This window comes from Triturus cristatus, chromosome 1_2, assembly GCF_964204655.1.
Source record: "Triturus cristatus chromosome 1_2, aTriCri1.1, whole genome shotgun sequence".
In the NCBI taxonomy this organism is placed as follows: Eukaryota; Metazoa; Chordata; class Amphibia; order Caudata; family Salamandridae; genus Triturus; species Triturus cristatus.
Window position 1 is genome coordinate 441,155,450 of NC_140580.1, and position 20,087 is coordinate 441,175,536.

Sequence of the window (20,087 nt, forward strand, 5' to 3'; positions counted from 1 at the left end):
ATACATCCAAAAAACTAATCTTCGTATTGTTTACATCTTTTGTGAAATTTAAATCCGGTGTGCGATCGTTCAGCCAATTATGGAAACAATCCAATTCTTCTGAGTTCCCACTCCAAATGAGAAAAATGTCGTCAATGAAACGAACCCATTTATTGATGTTATTAAAAAAGGGAGTGGTTTCATTGAAGATATATCGTTTCTCGAATTGGTCCATCACAAGGTTCGCTATTTCGGGCGCAAAACAGCAGCCCATAGCCACGCCCTTTATTTGGAGGAACAACTCATTTTTAAATGCAAAGAAATTGTTTTTCAGACAGATTTTAGCCAATTCTATTAGAAATTCTGTAGGTACTTGAAATGGTCTGGTTCTTTGATTGAGAATCAATTCCATCACTATGATGGCCTCATCTTGAGGTATGTTCGTGTATAGGCTTTCTATATCAAAAGAGACCAACAATTGTTGGTCTCTATTGAAAGCCACATGTTCGATTTTAGAGATGAGGTCCATCGTATCCCTGACATACGCCTGCGCAGTACTCACAAATGGTTTGAGGAAAGTGTCTATGTACTTCGCCAGGGGTTCTAATATCGATCCACAAGAGGAGATAATGGGGCGTCCTGGAGGGTTAATGGCATTTTTGTGTACTTTTGGGAGTATATAAATCAAAGGCATTTTTTGTTTGGTGGTATTTAAGTATTCATACTCCTTTTTGCATAAAAACCCGCTTTCTAGGGCTTTAGTCGTTAGATGTAGAATTTTAGCTTTTAGTGCCCTAGTCGGGTTATCAAAGACTTTTCGGTAATGCGAAGCATTATTAAGCTGTCTATACACTTCACTGTCGTAGTCATCTATATCCCAAACCACAATTCCACCTCCCTTATCTGCTGGTTTTATCACTGTTAGGGGATTATTCATAAGGTTTCTTAGTGCCTGATGTTCGAATTTAGAGAAATTATGTTTGAATGTAAGGCGCTTGCTGTTTAAATTGTCAATTTCTTTGAGTACCTGATTTTCGAAAAAAAGAATCTCATCGGGAATCATCTCACTCTCTGGGCAAAAGGAGGATTTGTTCTTAAGTCCACTAATATTGTATTCCTGCATTTCCTCAGTTTGGGAGAAGAATACTTTCAACCGGATCTTTCGTAAAAATTGTAGTATTTCGGTTTTTGTTTCTACTGGGTCTTGGAGGGCTACTGGAACAAAAGACAATCCCTTTTCCAGAACCCTCATTTCCCAGGGTGTTAGCGTGTGTTTAGATAGATTGTAAATCGGCATCAATAAGGTATTGGACTTCTCTACAAACTCATTATTGGTGCCTTCACTACCGTCTACCGTCTGTACACTCGCTGGCGTGTTCGGAAGAAATTCTGTTCTTGCACTGGCTGATGCATGGGTGCCCTCCATCCCCCTCGGAATCCTCTCCCCCTGCGAGTGCCTCTGTCTAAAAAAGGTTGGGGAGCGCTGGGGTATTGGTAGAATGACTGGTAGGGGTGATAGTAGGTACCTGTTCCTTGGTCTGAGTCAGAAGATGAGTCTGAAAACGTTACAAACCTAGTGCGTGACCTCCCCTTATAGGGTAGATTTAAGGAGCTTGGATTATTGTTTTTAAAAAAATCTTCTTTTAGATATGGATATACTGATTCGTGTCTATAGTTTTTTATATCTTTACTCAATTTACTTGTTTTCAGATTTACTGTGTGTGTTTTGAACTCAGCCAAGGTTTTATTGATATTTTCCAGAAGTGCCTTGGCATCTGTGATAGTCGAATCACCGGCGATTTCTTCTTCTAACCTTTTTATTTCTTTTAACTCCTCTTCACTGATACGTAATGCAGTATTGATTGATAATACAATCCAGTCTCGTGAGCATTTAGTCCCTATACCACTGAAGTCTACAAGATAGGGTTTATCATTAATAAAGATCACCGGGACATTTTTCACTTGAAGGCCTACTGGAATTGTGTTGGTCTTTAAATATTCCAGCAGTACCTGTGCGTGCAACTGTGTCCTGGTATTTTTCTTTTTTAATTGAATCAGTTTTTCTCCTTTGTCCGAGTTGGCAATCCTATCACCTATGGAGTCGCCTCCCAAGAGTGAGGGAATTAATTTCAATCTATTTATTTCCTCTTCAGAATAACTGACCATGTGTAATTCCATACTCCGCCTACTCCCACCCACTGTTACCCTTCCTCCACACTGAACAGAACAAATCAGGACAGCTTAGCAAATAGATCAATCAACAAAAACGATAAATCAACAAAATTATTTACTGACACAAAACAAGAGATATTCGTCTCTCTGAAATCAGTTTTTCATTATCGGCGACCAACTAAATGCAAAACTGGTCAATCACCCTCACACTTAACAAAGTGTAACAAACTATCAAGAAAGTATACTGGGGCATACCCAAATAACCCTCCCACGCCTGGGTAAGGAACATCTAATAAGAACAAAGGAACACGGCTAAGAGGGATCAATCTCGTTTATTTATACTTATACTCAAGAAACAATTAATTTTCTCGGTAACAACTTATTTCTTCTAAGAAACTATATTCATCATAATTTATCAGGGACGAATATCTCTTGGTGAACATCAGAACACTTCAACACAAAATATAAACAGATTTGCACAAACATGAAGCAAAACAACACCCTCTATTTACAATTTCATTATATCATAAGAAATACAAATACACATACAATTTATGTACACAACAACTATCAAATATCAATTCCCCTAATCGTGGTTCCAAATCAATGTATACTTGTTATTTATAGTAATACATTTGGAGGAAATCCTTTTTGGCATCCGAGGTATTACTCCTCTCCTATTGTTTTATGTGTCTGCCAAACAAAAATAATTCTTGAATCAACACACTTAGTGGATTCCTCCTACGTCTAAATGTCGACGCGTTCGCGTTTCAGCCTCCAAATATTTGGCCTCTTCAGGACGGGGATAACAAACTATCTACAAAATGATATGATAAAATGACAATGAATAAATAAATAACAACAACTATTATATGTATCAAGCTGTCCCAGATTAGCCCATGCAGTGCTCGGAAGGGCCACGCGTGAAGGACTCAGCGGAAACACCGGCCACAACCTTACTCCCAGAAAAAACTGAAATGTGAAGTTTAATGGTTCAAACCCGACTGGGTGTGACAGCAAAAGTTTCAAGGAAGTGGGTGAGGGAGCGGTAGTGTAAACTTCCTAGAAAACGCGAGACCCACCACCACTAAAGGCACTCCCAGATTAATTGGTACCTGGTTCAAGTCTGGGCGGATATTACAGGGGCAGTACGCTAAACAAAGTCTTCTCAGCGTCTCAAAAAATTAATTAATGCCTTGTTCAGGTCCGGCTGGACCTCTCACGTGGCGTAACGTAACTTCAATATCTTTTACATCTGAAGAAGAGTATACAGAAAAACGACTCGGGTTAAAAGGTACACTGAGTGCGTCAGAGAACGTCGTCTAATCTCATGTAGCGTATAGGGAAGGGAAAATAGAGGTTACCTGGTCCATTGCCTCCGTATGTGAAAATCGCCATACGTCTTAATCAACAGGTTTCGGGGTCGTTATACAATTGTTCCACTCGCTCCCCTCTCACTCACCCACTAGAGGAAACAACAAAGACAGAACTAATTTCACTGTCTACTCCAAAGTTCACTAATGTTACACCCACAAGTTCTACTAGTACCTTGGTATATAGGTACGGTGCACTCAAACGAATCGACTTATACGAGACATCTATACTCCTGACGCTATTGCACTTGTGCTCTAAAACACTGACTCGAAGCTCTTCGCGAGGTAATATTATTAAAAATCAACTATCAGCCCACCTCAGCACAAAACCAAACGGCAACGGTCATACACACTTACATGATACGGGCTCGCGTACACGCCTCTGATTCCGCCGCTTCAGTTTCACCATATGAGACCGCACGGGTAACCGCGAAGGCGGCTTGTTTATAAGCGTGAGCTTACGTAGGTGCGTCGCGGGCAGCGTGCCGAAAATACGAAAGAGGAAATAAATAGATTGAAATTAATTCCCTCACTCTTGGGAGGCGACTCCATAGGTGATAGGATTGCCAACTCGGACAAAGGAGAAAAACTGATTCAATTAAAAAAGAAAAATACCAGGACACAGTTGCACGCACAGGTACTGCTGGAATATTTAAAGACCAACACAATTCCAGTAGGCCTTCAAGTGAAAAATGTCCCGGTGATCTTTATTAATGATAAACCCTATCTTGTAGACTTCAGTGGTATAGGGACTAAATGCTCACGAGACTGGATTGTATTATCAATCAATACTGCATTACGTATCAGTGAAGAGGAGTTAAAAGAAATAAAAAGGTTAGAAGAAGAAATCGCCGGTGATTCGACTATCACAGATGCCAAGGCACTTCTGGAAAATATCAATAAAACCTTGGCTGAGTTCAAAACACACACAGTAAATCTGAAAACAAGTAAATTGAGTAAAGATATAAAAAACTATAGACACGAATCAGTATATCCATATCTAAAAGAAGATTTTTTTAAAAACAATAATCCAAGCTCCTTAAATCTACCCTATAAGGGGAGGTCACGCACTAGGTTTGTAACGTTTTCAGACTCATCTTCTGACTCAGACCAAGGAACAGGTACCTACTATCACCCCTACCAGTCATTCTACCAATACCCCAGCGCTCCCCAACCTTTTTTAGACAGAGGCACTCGCAGGGGGAGAGGATTTCGAGGGGGATGGAGGGCACCCATGCATCAGCCAGTGCAAGAACAGAATTTCTTCCGAACACGCCAGCGAGTGTACAGACGGTAGACGGTAGTGAAGGCACCAATAATGAGTTTGTAGAGAAGTCCAATACCTTATTGATGCCGATTTACAATCTATCTAAACACACGCTAACACCCTGGGAAATGAGGGTTCTGGAAAAGGGATTGTCTTTTGTTCCAGTAGCCCTCCAAGACCCAGTAGAAACAAAAACCGAAATACTACAATTTTTACGAAAGATCCGGTTGAAAGTATTCTTCTCCCAAACTGAGGAAATGCAGGAATACAATATTAGTGGACTTAAGAACAAATCCTCCTTTTGCCCAGAGAGTGAGATGATTCCCGATGAGATTCTTTTTTTCGAAAATCAGGTACTCAAAGAAATTGACAATTTAAACAGCAAGCGCCTTACATTCAAACATAATTTCTCTAAATTCGAACATCAGGCACTAAGAAACCTTATGAATAATCCCCTAACAGTGATAAAACCAGCAGATAAGGGAGGTGGAATTGTGGTTTGGGATATAGATGACTACGACAGTGAAGTGTATAGACAGCTTAATAATGCTTCGCATTACCGAAAAGTCTTTGATAACCCGACTAGGGCACTAAAAGCTAAAATTCTACATCTAACGACTAAAGCCCTAGAAAGCGGGTTTTTATGCAAAAAGGAGTATGAATACTTAAATACCACCAAACAAAAAATGCCTTTGATTTATATACTCCCAAAAGTACACAAAAATGCCATTAACCCTCCAGGACGCCCCATTATCTCCTCTTGTGGATCGATATTAGAACCCCTGGCGAAGTACATAGACACTTTCCTCAAACCATTTGTGAGTACTGCGCAGGCGTATGTCAGGGATACGATGGACCTCATCTCTAAAATCGAACATGTGGCTTTCAATAGAGACCAACAATTGTTGGTCTCTTTTGATATAGAAAGCCTATACACGAACATACCTCAAGATGAGGCCATCATAGTGATGGAATTGATTCTCAATCAAAGAACCAGACCATTTCAAGTACCTACAGAATTTCTAATAGAATTGGCTAAAATCTGTCTGAAAAACAATTTCTTTGCATTTAAAAATGAGTTGTTCCTCCAAATAAAGGGCGTGGCTATGGGCTGCTGTTTTGCGCCCGAAATAGCGAACCTTGTGATGGACCAATTCGAGAAACGATATATCTTCAATGAAACCACTCCCTTTTTTAATAACATCAATAAATGGGTTCGTTTCATTGACGACATTTTTCTCATTTGGAGTGGGAACTCAGAAGAATTGGATTGTTTCCATAATTGGCTGAACGATCGCACACCGGATTTAAATTTCACAAAAGATGTAAACAATACGAAGATTAGTTTTTTGGATGTATGGATCTATGATAACGAAGGAGACCTGGAAGTTAGTCTGTATACGAAACCTACAGATAGAAACACCCTTTTAGAATTTTCCTCTGGTCATCCTAGAAGCCTGAAAGAAAATCTGCCCTATGGTCAGTTTCTTAGAATAAGACGAAATTGTACTAACAAGAACGACTATTTTGAGAATGCTAATACATTACAGGAGAAATTATGTGCGAGAGGATACCAGAAAAAATTGGTTCGAGCAGCTCTTAAAAGGGCTTGGTTTACACCGAGGGAGAACCTACTAATACCAAAAAAACACGAAAATAAAGAATGCATGACTTGTGTACTTACATTTAACCCCAAAGCAAATAAAGTCAAAAAAATTATTCAGAGAAATTGGAGGCTGATCGAACAGTTCAATATACCCAAACCACTCTTCGCCTTCAAGAAAGGCAAAAACCTGCGGCAATATCTTGTGAGAGCCATGAGGGAGCCAATGCAGAGAAATGACACCAGATCCCTATTGGGTTTACCGGCTGTGACAGGTCACTATCGCTGTAATAACTGCGTGGCCTGCACCTATACGACTGACACCAAAAGTTTGCAGATTAACGACAAAGAGCACGTGATGCAAACATTCTCCAATTGCAATACCAAAAATGTGGTATATGCGATAACCTGTCCGTGTGGGAAAATGTACATCGGGCAGACGACACAGATGGTAAAATCGCGAATTTTACAACACAAATCGCGTATTAGGTGTAGAACACAGGGAGCACCCCTGGTACAGCACTATGTCGAAGCAGGTCACAACGAGAATGATATTGAATGGACAGTCTTAGCTGTAGTTAAGGCAAACAACAAGGGAGAACTCGAGATGAGATTGAACCGAATAGAAGCTCGCCTCATTGAAAGATACCATACTGTGATAGAAGGCCTTAACGAGAGAGATGAACTATGGGCTCTGATCTAAGATTTCCAGTTAAGAAAGCTAGGCATGTGGGATGTAGGAAGATGCTTATTGAGTTTGAACAGCAAGTATACCACGTGTCGTTGACCTAGAAACATGTTGAGAATGTAAGCCTGCTGGTTGGCTCATGCAGTGACCCGGAATGATCCAAGGGTGGAATGGGAGTGGGGACCTCCATGCACTGTCCCCTTTCGCTGCGAGACACTTGATGCCATTGGGCTATAGGGTTGCAGATAACCAAAGTGTGAACTGTTTTCCTTTCTTTATTTGTATTTATTTTTATTTCTTCGGTATTAACAACCATGAGCACGGTGAGGCGTGTATTTACAAATAGGCTACGAATGAGGGAACACGTGTGTACCGTCTCTTTATTTTCCCAGCATGGTTAATAAGATCCCTAGCCAGGACATGCACATTGATTTATACTTTATTGCGTCCAACTATGTAATTGACATGAGCGCGGTGATGTGGAAGATGGTAGACGGGACGTTTTTATTCCTGGGTGGAGAATAGTCCTCTCTCCCTTTCGTATTTTCGGCACGCTGCCCGCGACGCACCTACGTAAGCTCACGCTTATAAACAAGCCGCCTTCGCGGTTACCCGTGCGGTCTCATATGGTGAAACTGAAGCGGCGGAATCAGAGGCGTGTACGCGAGCCCGTATCATGTAAGTGTGTATGACCGTTGCCGTTTGGTTTTGTGCTGAGGTGGGCTGATAGTTGATTTTTAATAATATTACCTCGCGAAGAGCTTCGAGTCAGTGTTTTAGAGCACAAGTGCAATAGCGTCAGGAGTATAGATGTCTCGTATAAGTCGATTCGTTTGAGTGCACCGTACCTATATACCAAGGTACTAGTAGAACTTGTGGGTGTAACATTAGTGAACTTTGGAGTAGACAGTGAAATTAGTTCTGTCTTTGTTGTTTCCTCTAGTGGGTGAGTGAGAGGGGAGCGAGTGGAACAATTGTATAACGACCCCGAAACCTGTTGATTAAGACGTATGGCGATTTTCACATACGGAGGCAATGGACCAGGTAACCTCTATTTTCCCTTCCCTATACGCTACATGAGATTAGACGACGTTCTCTGACGCACTCAGTGTACCTTTTAACCCGAGTCGTTTTTCTGTATACTCTTCTTCAGATGTAAAAGATATTGAAGTTACGTTACGCCACGTGAGAGGTCCAGCCGGACCTGAACAAGGCATTAATTAATTTTTTGAGACGCTGAGAAGACTTTGTTTAGCGTACTGCCCCTGTAATATCCGCCCAGACTTGAACCAGGTACCAATTAATCTGGGAGTGCCTTTAGTGGTGGTGGGTCTCGCGTTTTCTAGGAAGTTTACACTACCGCTCCCTCACCCACTTCCTTGAAACTTTTGCTGTCACACCCAGTCGGGTTTGAACCATTAAACTTCACATTTCAGTTTTTTCTGGGAGTAAGGTTGTGGCCGGTGTTTCCGCTGAGTCCTTCACGCGTGGCCCTTCCGAGCACTGCATGGGCTAATCTGGGACAGCTTGATACATATAATAGTTGTTGTTATTTATTTATTCATTGTCATTTTATCATATCATTTTGTAGATAGTTTGTTATCCCCGTCCTGAAGAGGCCAAATATTTGGAGGCTGAAACGCGAACGCGTCGACATTTAGACGTAGGAGGAATCCACTAAGTGTGTTGATTCAAGAATTATTTTTGTTTGGCAGACACATAAAACAATAGGAGAGGAGTAATACCTCGGATGCCAAAAAGGATTTCCTCCAAATGTATTACTATAAATAACAAGTATACATTGATTTGGAACCACGATTAGGGGAATTGATATTTGATAGTTGTTGTGTACATAAATTGTATGTGTATTTGTATTTCTTATGATATAATGAAATTGTAAATAGAGGGTGTTGTTTTGCTTCATGTTTGTGCAAATCTGTTTATATTTTGTGTTGAAGTGTTCTGATGTTCACCAAGAGATATTCGTCCCTGATAAATTATGATGAATATAGTTTCTTAGAAGAAATAAGTTGTTACCGAGAAAATTAATTGTTTCTTGAGTATAAGTATAAATAAACGAGATTGATCCCTCTTAGCCGTGTTCCTTTGTTCTTATTAGATGTTCCTTACCCAGGCGTGGGAGGGTTATTTGGGTATGCCCCAGTATACTTTCTTGAAACTAAAGTAATAGGCAGAATAATTTTAGAACGCCTCCAGGATTGGGCAGAGGAGAACTCTGTTCTAGCCGACCTACAATATGGTTTTCGTGCGTGTCTGGGGACGGTGGAACAGGGCTTAAATCTGTCTATCTTGGTGGGGAAATATATACGAGGGCAAAAAAGGGGAACCTGTTTTTACCATTTGTGGATCTCACAGCCATTTTCGACTATGTGATCTACAGTAAATTCTGGTCAATTTTGAAAGTTATGGGAGTGATGTTCAGAATATTGATTTTCTCATGCGTTTTTATAGTGATGCCAAGGCACGTGTGCGCTGTGGACTGAAGGGTGAGTGTTCGGCTGCATTCCCGATAAGGAGTGGAGTCAGGCAAGGCTGTGTCCTGGATCCGTTCCCTTTTAATCTCTACATTAATGGTTTGGGGTAGGCTCTTCTCAAAGATAACCAAGACTTCCAACAAGTGGCCGGACGTCCAATACCAGCCCTCCTATACGTAGACGATGCAGTGCTGATGTCCCGCACACAAGTATGGCTTCAAAGGGTGCTCAATAGTTTCTCTTATTTTATGAAAGACCTCGGCTTAAGAGTTAACTCCTCTAAGACCTCCATTATGCGCTGCGGCTATGGTATTAAGACATTTAAAGCTATGTTTGTGACAGGACAGAAGATTGGAGTAACCAAAAGGTTCTCATATCTGGGAATCCTCTTTGCTAGGAAATTGGGAAAATGTCTGCCTGAGGAGCTCATTAAAATTTAAAAGGCAAAGTGTGTTTCATCAGTAGTGTATGGTGCAGGGGTCTGAGGGTTCACTGATCTGCTGCCTATCCAACGCATAGAAAATTCCTTCCTAAGATACATTTTATCTGTTACGAATAGTACCTCATCATGTATATGCCATGTGGAGTTGGGACTCCCCTTCATCTCTGACTTAATAAAGCTCAAGCCTGTGCTTTTATGGCACAGGCTCTGGACCAAAGAAGAGGCAAAGTTAAACAGAGACATTATATCAGATATCTTGAAACTGGAATGGGCCCTAAAGATCCCATGGATATGATACGTCTGCAATTTTTTTAAAGATCTTGGCTATTTAGACTGTTTTACTAATCCCAGAACTATTCAGACTATAACAAGGAAAGAACTAAGAAAAGAGGGCCTTCTGCTGTTGGACACTATTAGAATGTCATCTGAGATATTGAAACCTACAGTCCTGTATAACCAGTTGATTTTAATTACTTTTAACATTCAACCCTATTTAACGTTTGTACCAGGAGTTTATGATAGGTTTTTATTAACTAGATTTAGGTTGGGGGTATTTCATAGATTAGTCACTTTACCCACAATGAATGACTGGTCCCAAAACCTTCAACTTTGCCCCTGTGATAATAATTCCAACCAATCTACGATTCAAGTGGTTTTCTTTTGTAGATTGTATTTTCATGCTAGGAGAATGTACTTAGTACCAGTTTTAAAATTATTTGGGCTCCGTCAATGTCGACCTGCTCTTCTTGCACTACAATATCTAGATAACGAGCATAGTGTTTTTAGGATAGTAATCTTTTTGAAGGAAGTTCTGAGTCAAAGGAAACGTATGCTTATTTAAATCGATTCTAATTGGACGAGGGATTCTGTCAATTTAATACTGTTTTAACCTTGTAATGTACTGTAGATTGTTTATATTTGTAGGATACTTTTTTAACTTATGAACTGATTGATGTGTTTTATGCTTTTATGTGCTTTTATGATTGTCTGATATAGCAATCAAATAAAGCTTTCTTTCTGTGACTTGACACTTACAAGGCATTAATTCTAGGAACCAGAATCCTTTCCATCTCTTATCTTCCTACAAATATTTTACTTATGCCACATCATCAGGCAGGACAAGGCAACAATGTACTCCTCTAGCGTAGTAGGCGATGCATCTGAAAACAATGAGTTTGTAGTGTGCAAAGACAAACTACTTAAAGCATTTTAAGAATGTAAGAAATAAACTTACGATGGCCTTTCAAGCAGTATATTTTTTAACTTACTTCATTTGATACAAATTATTTGTGCCTCTGTGATCAATATCGTGGCAGAAAGCAGCAGCAACCATTGCAAAAGCATCCAGATCGGAATAATATTTCTTTAATTTACCAGTCTACAAAAGAAAACAAAGGTGTAAATAAATGCATAAAGGTCATCAGAGTCTAGATATATATTTTACAGATAACAATACACAGGAAAAAGGGTAAGTATACTTTCCATTAGTAATGCAAACATTGTTTGTCCTACGTTGAACCCATGCCGCCAGTTGTGATAGGTTATGTCACGATATCCTTTCCTTACTGTGTACATCCATCTTGTGAGAACCTGTAACAGTGGGAACAATTTAACACTCAGTAATGAATCCATGGATAATTGATACATAGAAAGAGTTCCTCAGTCTGAGAAAGATAAATTATTATATCCTGTAATCAGAACCGCTCAATACAGATAAAGTGTGGATATTAACGCTAAATATAGGTTCGGAAGTTTTGAACCATGAAATTTAGACCCCCACCCTCCAAAACAAGAATTGTAATTTTCACCCATTGGTATCTGATGTTTTGATCGTATTTTTATGGAAAGTTTTGATATCTGAAAGGCTGACACTTATGAGAAAAACTACACCAAACCCTTTCTGATGAAAGATAAGCCTATTCATGCATCAGAAAGATGTGTTAGATCTTAAATAATATTTATAACTTTTTAAATAATTCTAATTTTTGAAATTCTAAATTATATATTTTTTTTAAATTTGTTTATTCAGGTCAGCAAGTAAATGACAATACAGTTAAAGGTGCTGCAAGCGCCCGCTGTTGCGGGCTATGTCCGAATATATCAAGCACTGTAAATCAACGTGAATGCAATATTCAGTTTTCATATAACACCCAAATACATTTTTACAGAACCAAAACTAACACGAACTTCGGTACAGATGGAAATCAGCAGCGCACAAACAGTACACACGTGGCAATACAGAAGTGAAGTCTACAAAGGGGGCACTACATAGCAAGCGGCACACAGCAGTGACGAACCTTAGTGGGCATCGGACCCAGGTGTGACGCGACCCACGCGGTCCCAGCCATATCCCCTACTGGTCCATTGTCCGGCCCGGCAGGGCGAAGCACCCCGCCCCTCCCACCCCCCGTCTCAGAGCATGCACACCTAGTCCACCACCGGCAGCTGTAAAGTAGGCTAGAGCCCAGCTTGCTAGGCCAACCCCGCCCACCCCCCAGCCCCCTCAACCCATGTCGTCTGAAACTGCCCCTGCCAGGGAACGTGGAGAGTCGGGGGAACCCGCCCCCTCCCGGGTCCACTGCAGAAAGGGCTCCCAGATATCCCTCGGACGGGAAGCGGTCGGCATCATCTCCCAGTAGTATGCTAGCTGCGCATTGCCGTATGTAACATCTCTCACCCATTCCGTAAATTTGGGCACGGATTTACGGCCCCAGCGCACCGCCACTTGTCTTTTAGCATAAAGGAGCAGTAGCGCGTGTAGTTTCCTGGTCTTTGGTGGGGTAGCCTGGACACAACCCAACAGCCCCAGAAGTGGCGACGGCGCGTCAGTTCTGTGAAGGATTTGATTTATGGCCGTGAAGACCTGCACCCAGTATTCCTCCAGGCGCGGGCAGCTCCATGCCACATGCAGGAAAGAGGCCCGCTCGGCCCCACACTTCCAGCAGTTGTCATCCTCCCTCAGGCCCATACGGTGCAGCGAGCGCGGCGTGCGATAATACCTGTGCAAGAACTTGAAATGAACCAGGCGCAGCCTGTAGTTAGGGGATAGTTCCTTCAGCTACCCACAACAGAAGGCCCATTGCTCTTCAGACAAAGGGGTCTCTAGTTCCTCGTTCCACACAGTGAGCGAGGTAGGTACAACCACTGGGGCCTGCTCCTGCATACAGTTGTAGAGCCGGGACACCAGTTTTTTGGGGGAAGCTCTCGAGAGTAAGTTTTGTAATGCCTGAAGTTGTGGGGGTTCCTCCGGGAATTGCGGCCACAGCGTTTTGCAGGATTCTCGTAGCTGGTGTAGGGTAAAGAGATCACTAAAGGTCTCCTGCGAGTCCGACTCTCCTACCGTCGGAACTCCGAAGGTGCCCTCCGGGTAAATATCAGCAAAAGTGCGCAGCGTCTTTCCTCTGACCACCACAGGCCCCCCTCTATCAAGCAGGCAGGGAAGCAAAGGGTTGCCCCTCAGGGGGGCGGCCGGTGCATACAGGAGGGGGAGTCGCGCCCGCCGTCTCAGCTCCCGCCATGTCCAGCGGAGCAGGGCTACCGTGTCCACATCTCCAGTGGGGCGGGACGGCTTTCCGTATACTGCCACACTCAGGGGTAAGGGAGCAGCGGCCGCCGTCTCCACTGCAATATGCGGTTGGTAAGGTGTGGGGAACACCCAGAAGTGTAGAAACTGCGCCTGCGCGCAGAGCGCATATAATGCCATGTCCGGGGCCCCCAGTCCGCCTTGTCGCAACGGGAGAGTGAGCAGCACCCAGGAGGATCGAGCCTGGCCCCCAGCCCAAACCAGCGACAACAGAAGTGAACGCACCCGTGTGTGGAAATGCGTCATCAGAGGCAAGGGTACATTCACGAATAGGTATAAAAACTTAGGGAGGACCACCATTTTTACGAGGGCAATCCGCGCAACCAGAGACAGGGGGAGCTTATTCCAGAGTTCAACTTTCCCTTCCAGCCAGTCCACTGCCCTGCCGAAATTCAGCAACCACAAGTCGTTCAGGCTACGGCTAATCCAGACCCCCAAGTATTTGACCGAGTCAGTCTCCCAGCGCAGGGGATAATCTGAAGTTACCTCCAGTGTGGCATCCGTCAGGGGGAACGCGACCGACTTGGACCAGTTGATCGCCACACCGGCCAGTCCCTCGAACCTCACAAACTCCCTCAGAAGCGGGCTCAGGTTCTCGGCTGGATTGGTGACATATAACGTCACATCGTCTGCGTACAGGGAGATCAGCAGGCTGCGGGAGCTAAAGCCTATACCCCGGGCGGTATGATGTTGGCGGACCCGAGCCGCTAGAGGCTCCATGGCAATGGCAAAAAGTAGAGGGGACAACGGGCACCCCTGCCTGGTCCCGCGTGATATGCCAAAAGGCTGTGAGATCAGTCCATTCACCCGCACCCGTGCTCTTGGAGCGGCATACAGGGGCCGTATCAGGTTGATGAAGAGGGGACTAAATCCCATTCTCCCAAGAATCCTAAAAAGGTAGGGCCACTCTAGCGAGTCAAACGCTTTCGTTGCGTCTAGGAAAACGACCGCCGCCCGTACAGAGGGGTGTAGGTGATGCAGGACAGAGAATATCGTTCTCAAATTGTGGGACGTGGCGCGGCCGGGGATAAACCCCGATTGGTCGGGCAGCGCCACCATCGGTAACAGGGGTTGCAGCCTGTCTGCTATCAGTTTAGCGTAGATTTTGACGTCCACGTTAATAAGGGAGAGCGGACGGTATGAGTCCAGCAGCTGGCTATCCTTGTCTGGTATCAGCAGCGTGATTATGAGTGCCTCTCGCATCGAGTCCGGCAGGGAGCCAGTCTCCTGGGCCTCCGCAAATACCGAAAGGAGCTTGGGGGCAAGTTCATCAACGTATGTTTTATAGAAGGTGGTGGTCAGGCCGTCCGGGCCAGGGGCTTTATGCGCGGGCATGCTCTTTATCACTTGCGCCACATCACGGGCGGTGAACGGGACATCCATGTAGCGGCGGTGGTGGTCGCTAAACCAAACAAGGGCGATCGAGTCGAGGAAGGCGTCTAGGGACCCAGGAACCGTGGTCTGTTTAGAAGTGTACAGGGAGGAGTAGAACTGGGCAAAAGCAGTCAGGACTGCGTCGTGCTCGAGCCGGAGCTCACCCCCCATGTCCTGTATGGAGGCGATGAAGTGGGACTGCGCGCGCGGGGAAATCAGCCGCGCCAGGGTCCTGCTAGGCCTATCTCCCTCCCCGTACCGACGGGCCTCCGCCTGCTTACCCAGGAATTTTACCTCACGCTGCGCCTCGGTTTCGAACTCTAGGAGTTTGGCCTTCATTTGGGCCGCCAGTAAAGGCGACGGGTCAGCACAGAATCGTACCTCTAAGTCCCGTAGCTCCCTCTCCAATCTGCTCAGGATCCCGCGGATGGCCTTGAGAACCCCGGCCTGCCTGGAAATGCACTGACCTCTAATCACCACCTTAAAGGCGTCCCAAAGGGACGCCTCGGTAGCCACTGACCCCGTGTTGGTTTCAAAATACTTCACAATGTCCTCCCTAATTTCTTCTGTGAAAGCAGAGTCTGTGAGCGCGTGCTGGGGTAGTCGCCAGGAGAACGCGCGGGTAGGGGCATCAGGTACGCGGATCTCCAGCAAGCAGGGGGCGTGATCCGATAGTGACCGTGCTTGAATGTCCACCTCAACACCCCAGGTCGCCACCTCCGGCGAGACCAGCCAGTAATCCAGCCGGGACCATGCCGCATGCTGGCTCGTTATGCAAGTTCCCACAGCATCAGCGGGATGCCTATCTCTCCATATATCCGACAGCAGTCCCTCGGCCATGATATCTGAAATGACTTGTCGCGCTCTGATGTGGGTCGGTCCACCCGCCCCCGACGGTCCATTGCGTCCACCAGTGCCACATTAAAATCCCCGCCTAGAATGATAGTGGAACAATCCCGTAACACAATCTGAGCCCATAGTTCCCTGAAGAAGCCGGGATCATCAATGTTAGGTCCGTACACTGCAGCCAGTACAATCTCCCTCCCCTGCAGCACCCCGTGTGTGATAGCATAGCGGCTTTCCTTGTCCAATACAGTGTGATGTTCCTTCCAATCCAGCCCGGCCCGTATGAGTATTGCCACCCCTCTAGCATAATTCGAATAAACAGCGGAGTACACCCCTGCCCACCGTGAGTGTTTCAGCCTGTGTGAGGGAGAGGAGGAAAGGTGCGTCTCCTGCAGAAAGCAGATATCTATCTTGTGTCGGGCGAGATACCCCTGCATCAGTCGAGCTTTTTTGTAGTCCCCAAGCCCTCTAACGTTCCACGTCAATAACCTAACGGTCGTCTCCCTATCAGACATGTGATGTTTCTACGCCCTCGCCTCCGCACCGTGCCTCCAACCCAGTGTATAGTCCGTGCCCCGTGTGTGTCCTCAGTGTGTTAAAATGCCAAAAATCGTATCCATCGTACCATAACATGTTGAACTGCAACGAACCCAACTTCCCCCGCCGCCCTCCACCCTCACCAACCCCCCAAACAGGTTGTGACCGATCCCCAACATGTACACGCAAAACACATGTGCACATGTTACCCACAAACAATGGGAGATACCCCACGGGGCGTGGTGCACCAAACGTACTCCCCCGCTTTCACAGGGTGGCTGCAACATAAGCAACCCAGAACACATCCGAGTCCCTTGTCCTGTCGAGGAGTCCCAGTTCTGGAGTTAAATCGCACATACCAGGGGTAGGCCTCACTCGGCTCCCCGGAACCCCGAATCTAGCCCACCGGAGCGATCACCGGCGGGAAGCGAACAACCCAACTCGCAAAACCCACATTGAACAGCATGGGTGGCCCTGGCCGCCTACTCACGTCCCGGTCAATCATTGTCACTCAGGCGATCTTCTACCAGCTCCGCACGTGGCGACGTGCGTCTAGCCGCAGCTCCACCGAGCCGCTTAGCGAACTTCAACGCCTCCTTTGCCTCGGTGAAGTAGTGAGTTGTGCCTTCATATGTCACCTTCAGCTTGGCTGGATATAACAGTGCATATGGGATGGTAGCCTGTAGGAGCAGCTTTTTGGCAGGCAGAAATTCCTTCCGGGCAGCCTGCACCAGAGGGGTGAAATCCGGGTAAAAGGAGATGTGGTTACCTTTATGTTCGATTTTCCCCTTTTCACGTGCAAGGCGTAGGATAAGGTCTCTGTCTTGAAAGTTCAGGATCTTAGCCAGGATCGGGCGCGGCGCCGCCCCCACTGGCGGCTTCTTCCCCAGCGACCGGTGTGCCCTCTCGACCGCGAACATCGGGGAGAGCGCCGGATCAAAGAGCTCGTGGAGCAGCTCCGACACATAGAGTTCCATCTTGCCCATGCTCGTCGTCTCCGGGATGCCAGTGATGCGGATGTTGGATCTGCGGGACCTGGCCTCTAAATCATCAGTCTTGGCCCTGAGGAACGCCAGTTCCTTATCCACAAACGAGAGGTGTTGCTTGGTCTCCTGTCTAAACTCACAGCATTCAGTGCGTTCGTTTTCCAGGCTGTCAAGCCGTGATTCGTGCGAGTCCACCTGTTGCTTGACTGATTCCAGCTGTGAGGCCATGGCGTCCAATTTCGCATCAATACTCTTCAGGCTTGACCTCACCTCAAGCATCAGCGCTCGGTATTCACCTTCAGGCCCCGACCCCTGCGAGGAAGATTCCGCCGCCTCTAGGTCCGCCGCCTGCTGCTTGGCCTGGCGTTTGTGTTCAAATGTGAGCCAGGACTGTTTCGCCTCGTTTTTCCCTCCCATGGCGACTGGCCTGTCACCGTCCCCTGCAAGGAGGTGACCGCTGGGGCAGTCCGGTATGGCAGCATTTCCCGGTCAGCGCCTCTCGCGCCGGGGTCCACCTTCGGGGTGCAGCCTCCCCGTCTCCTCTGCACCCCTATGGCCTCAGTTCGGTTGGAGCACAGCGAGTAAGCACGCCCGCCAGCCAGGTCTCGTCTGCCTCCTCTTCGCCGTGCAGCGCGGGTGTGGTGTGATGGGCCCCGTGCAGTCCAACTGACGCTCACCCGTGGCGCCGCATATGGTCACTCTGCCGTCCCCTCCGTTTCCGCAGGTGTCCACAGGAGCTCGACCGCCCCGGCCCAGCCGCCCTCAGCGCGATCAGGCCGCGTCTTCAAGTCGCCAGTCTCCAGGCCCAGTACAGGAACTGTGCAGTAGGTACAGGCCACCCCCTCAGCAGGTGTGTAGGGGCGCGGGCCAAGCTGTCGGCCAGTGATCGCCAGGCGCCGCACAGGTCAGTCTCCCGGCTGCCTTCTACGATGTCTACAAGATGGCGCCCGCGCCGCCCGGGCAATCTCCTTCCACGGCCGGGCGCAGGCCGGCCCGGCAGCGCTCCACACAGCGCGGCAGACGGGGCACAGCGGCCGGGACCCCAGATGGTGCCGCTCCCGCGGCGACGGACTCCTCTCTTCTACTCTCTCCCGGTCCGTGGGAGCAGCCGGCCGCTTCACCCCAGGCCCGCACAGCACCGGCCTCGCGCAGCCGCAGCCAGCCGTCCCCAACTTACTCAGCGGCTGGCGCTCACCAGAGGATCCACGCGGGCGGGAAAGACAGGGGCACAGCTCGGCTCCGCGGCCACCAGCTGTCCTCAGACAATCGACAGCAGCGCTTCTCGGTGTGCGACACCCTCCGGTTCAAAATACGGGACTTTTCGCGTATTTGGGTAGGATTAGTTCAGGATTTAAAAGTGCAGCCGGCGGAGCTCGCTCACAGAGCGGCCATTTCGCTGCCCGGTTGGCCACGCCCCCCGAAATTCTAAATTATATTTATCGCTTCACAATGAGTTGTTTTTGTTAGTTAAAATGTTATCATTCACATTATATATGTTTGAATATTTGACATTGCCTGTTAAAAAAATTTAATGACATACTTTTAAAGGAGTTCGATTGTACATTAGATACACAAGTTATTTGTAACTTTTTTACCAACAAGTTCAACTTTTTTATGTCCTAAATAAAGTATGTATTATATGAATTTTAATGGTGAGATTTCTTTAGGTATTGGAATTTATTTCCATCAGGGGAGGAGTCTGATGTCAGAGAAGGATTTATTTGTAGGGTGGAAGACCTTTAGGGTTGGAAGTGGAAATTAAGTAAATCACCTACTTTCAAGTATTTCTACTTAGCTATAGACTGTAAAAATAGGAACACATTATTATGGACCTATTTGTCAAGCACACTGAAGATTTTAAAAAGCAGACTGAGTTATCAACCACATGAGAGCCATTACATATTTAATCAAGACTTTACTGTAGGCTTTCTCAAAGAAATAACTAACGTTTTTGATGAAAAGGCAACGTTAGATGTTTACAGTTCATCCCTATCAATCCATCATTCAGTCCCAGTAGCTTTTATTTGAAGTTCTCATTAATGCGTCACTAGGAGATCTGAGGACAAGCATGGCTACCAAAAACTGTATGCAGCTTTAAGCACATATTACATGGTTATATTTGAATAAGCTATCTGAAAGTGCTTAAGTCTACCAACGCTGGATCCTCTAATTCGTACATAAGATTAGTGGACCACTAGCAGCAATGGGGCGAAATCAAAACGGGATATAAAGGTTTAAGATGCTTTTTAATGCACAGGGGAATTCAAACCAGTGATAATGAAATTATGGAAGGATTATATACACGTCTCATTGTAACTGATCAACAGAAAATTGATCTCTCTCTCTGCACCAGATTCCACTAATCTTCTGAATTATATTGCAGGAAGTTCAAGAAAATATAAACTAAGCACCTAATGCCAAACTTCATGAATCGATAAGATCGCAGTGGAAATATACCAAACATTTGCTGCCCACTTTGACCTGTTATTGTATGAATTGGTTGGTAATAGATAGGGACAGGTTCACCCAGCCTCCTGTAATGAAGTAATCATTAATGACTTGCATGAATGGCACCAGCCCTCCTGGCTCCCTGGTTCTTTAATACTAATTTTGCTGCGAAGTTGTGTGGAAGCATTTTGGCCATGCGGCTGGCTACAGTGAGCGGGGGCTTAGTCTCCAACCCAACATGGTTTTATATTGCGATGAAGCACTGAAGAACATGAACATACAAATATAAATATT

The 20,087-nt window shown here is 45.7% G+C and overlaps 1 protein-coding gene across 2 annotated transcripts in view; it reads right to left on the reverse strand.

Moving 5' to 3' along the window:
- The window catches only part of PDE6C (phosphodiesterase 6C), a 294,405-nt gene that overhangs the window by 138,459 nt on the left and 135,859 nt on the right, over positions 1 to 20,087 (reverse strand). For both annotated transcript variants that reach the window (XM_085614976.1, XM_085614975.1), the window contains exons 13-14: positions 11,502 to 11,609; positions 11,288 to 11,397 (exon numbers count right to left, since the gene is read on the reverse strand). In XM_085614976.1, the coding sequence (XP_085471102.1) occupies positions 11,288 to 11,397; positions 11,502 to 11,609 (218 nt within the window). The remainder of the gene's footprint in view (positions 1 to 11,287; positions 11,398 to 11,501; positions 11,610 to 20,087) is intronic.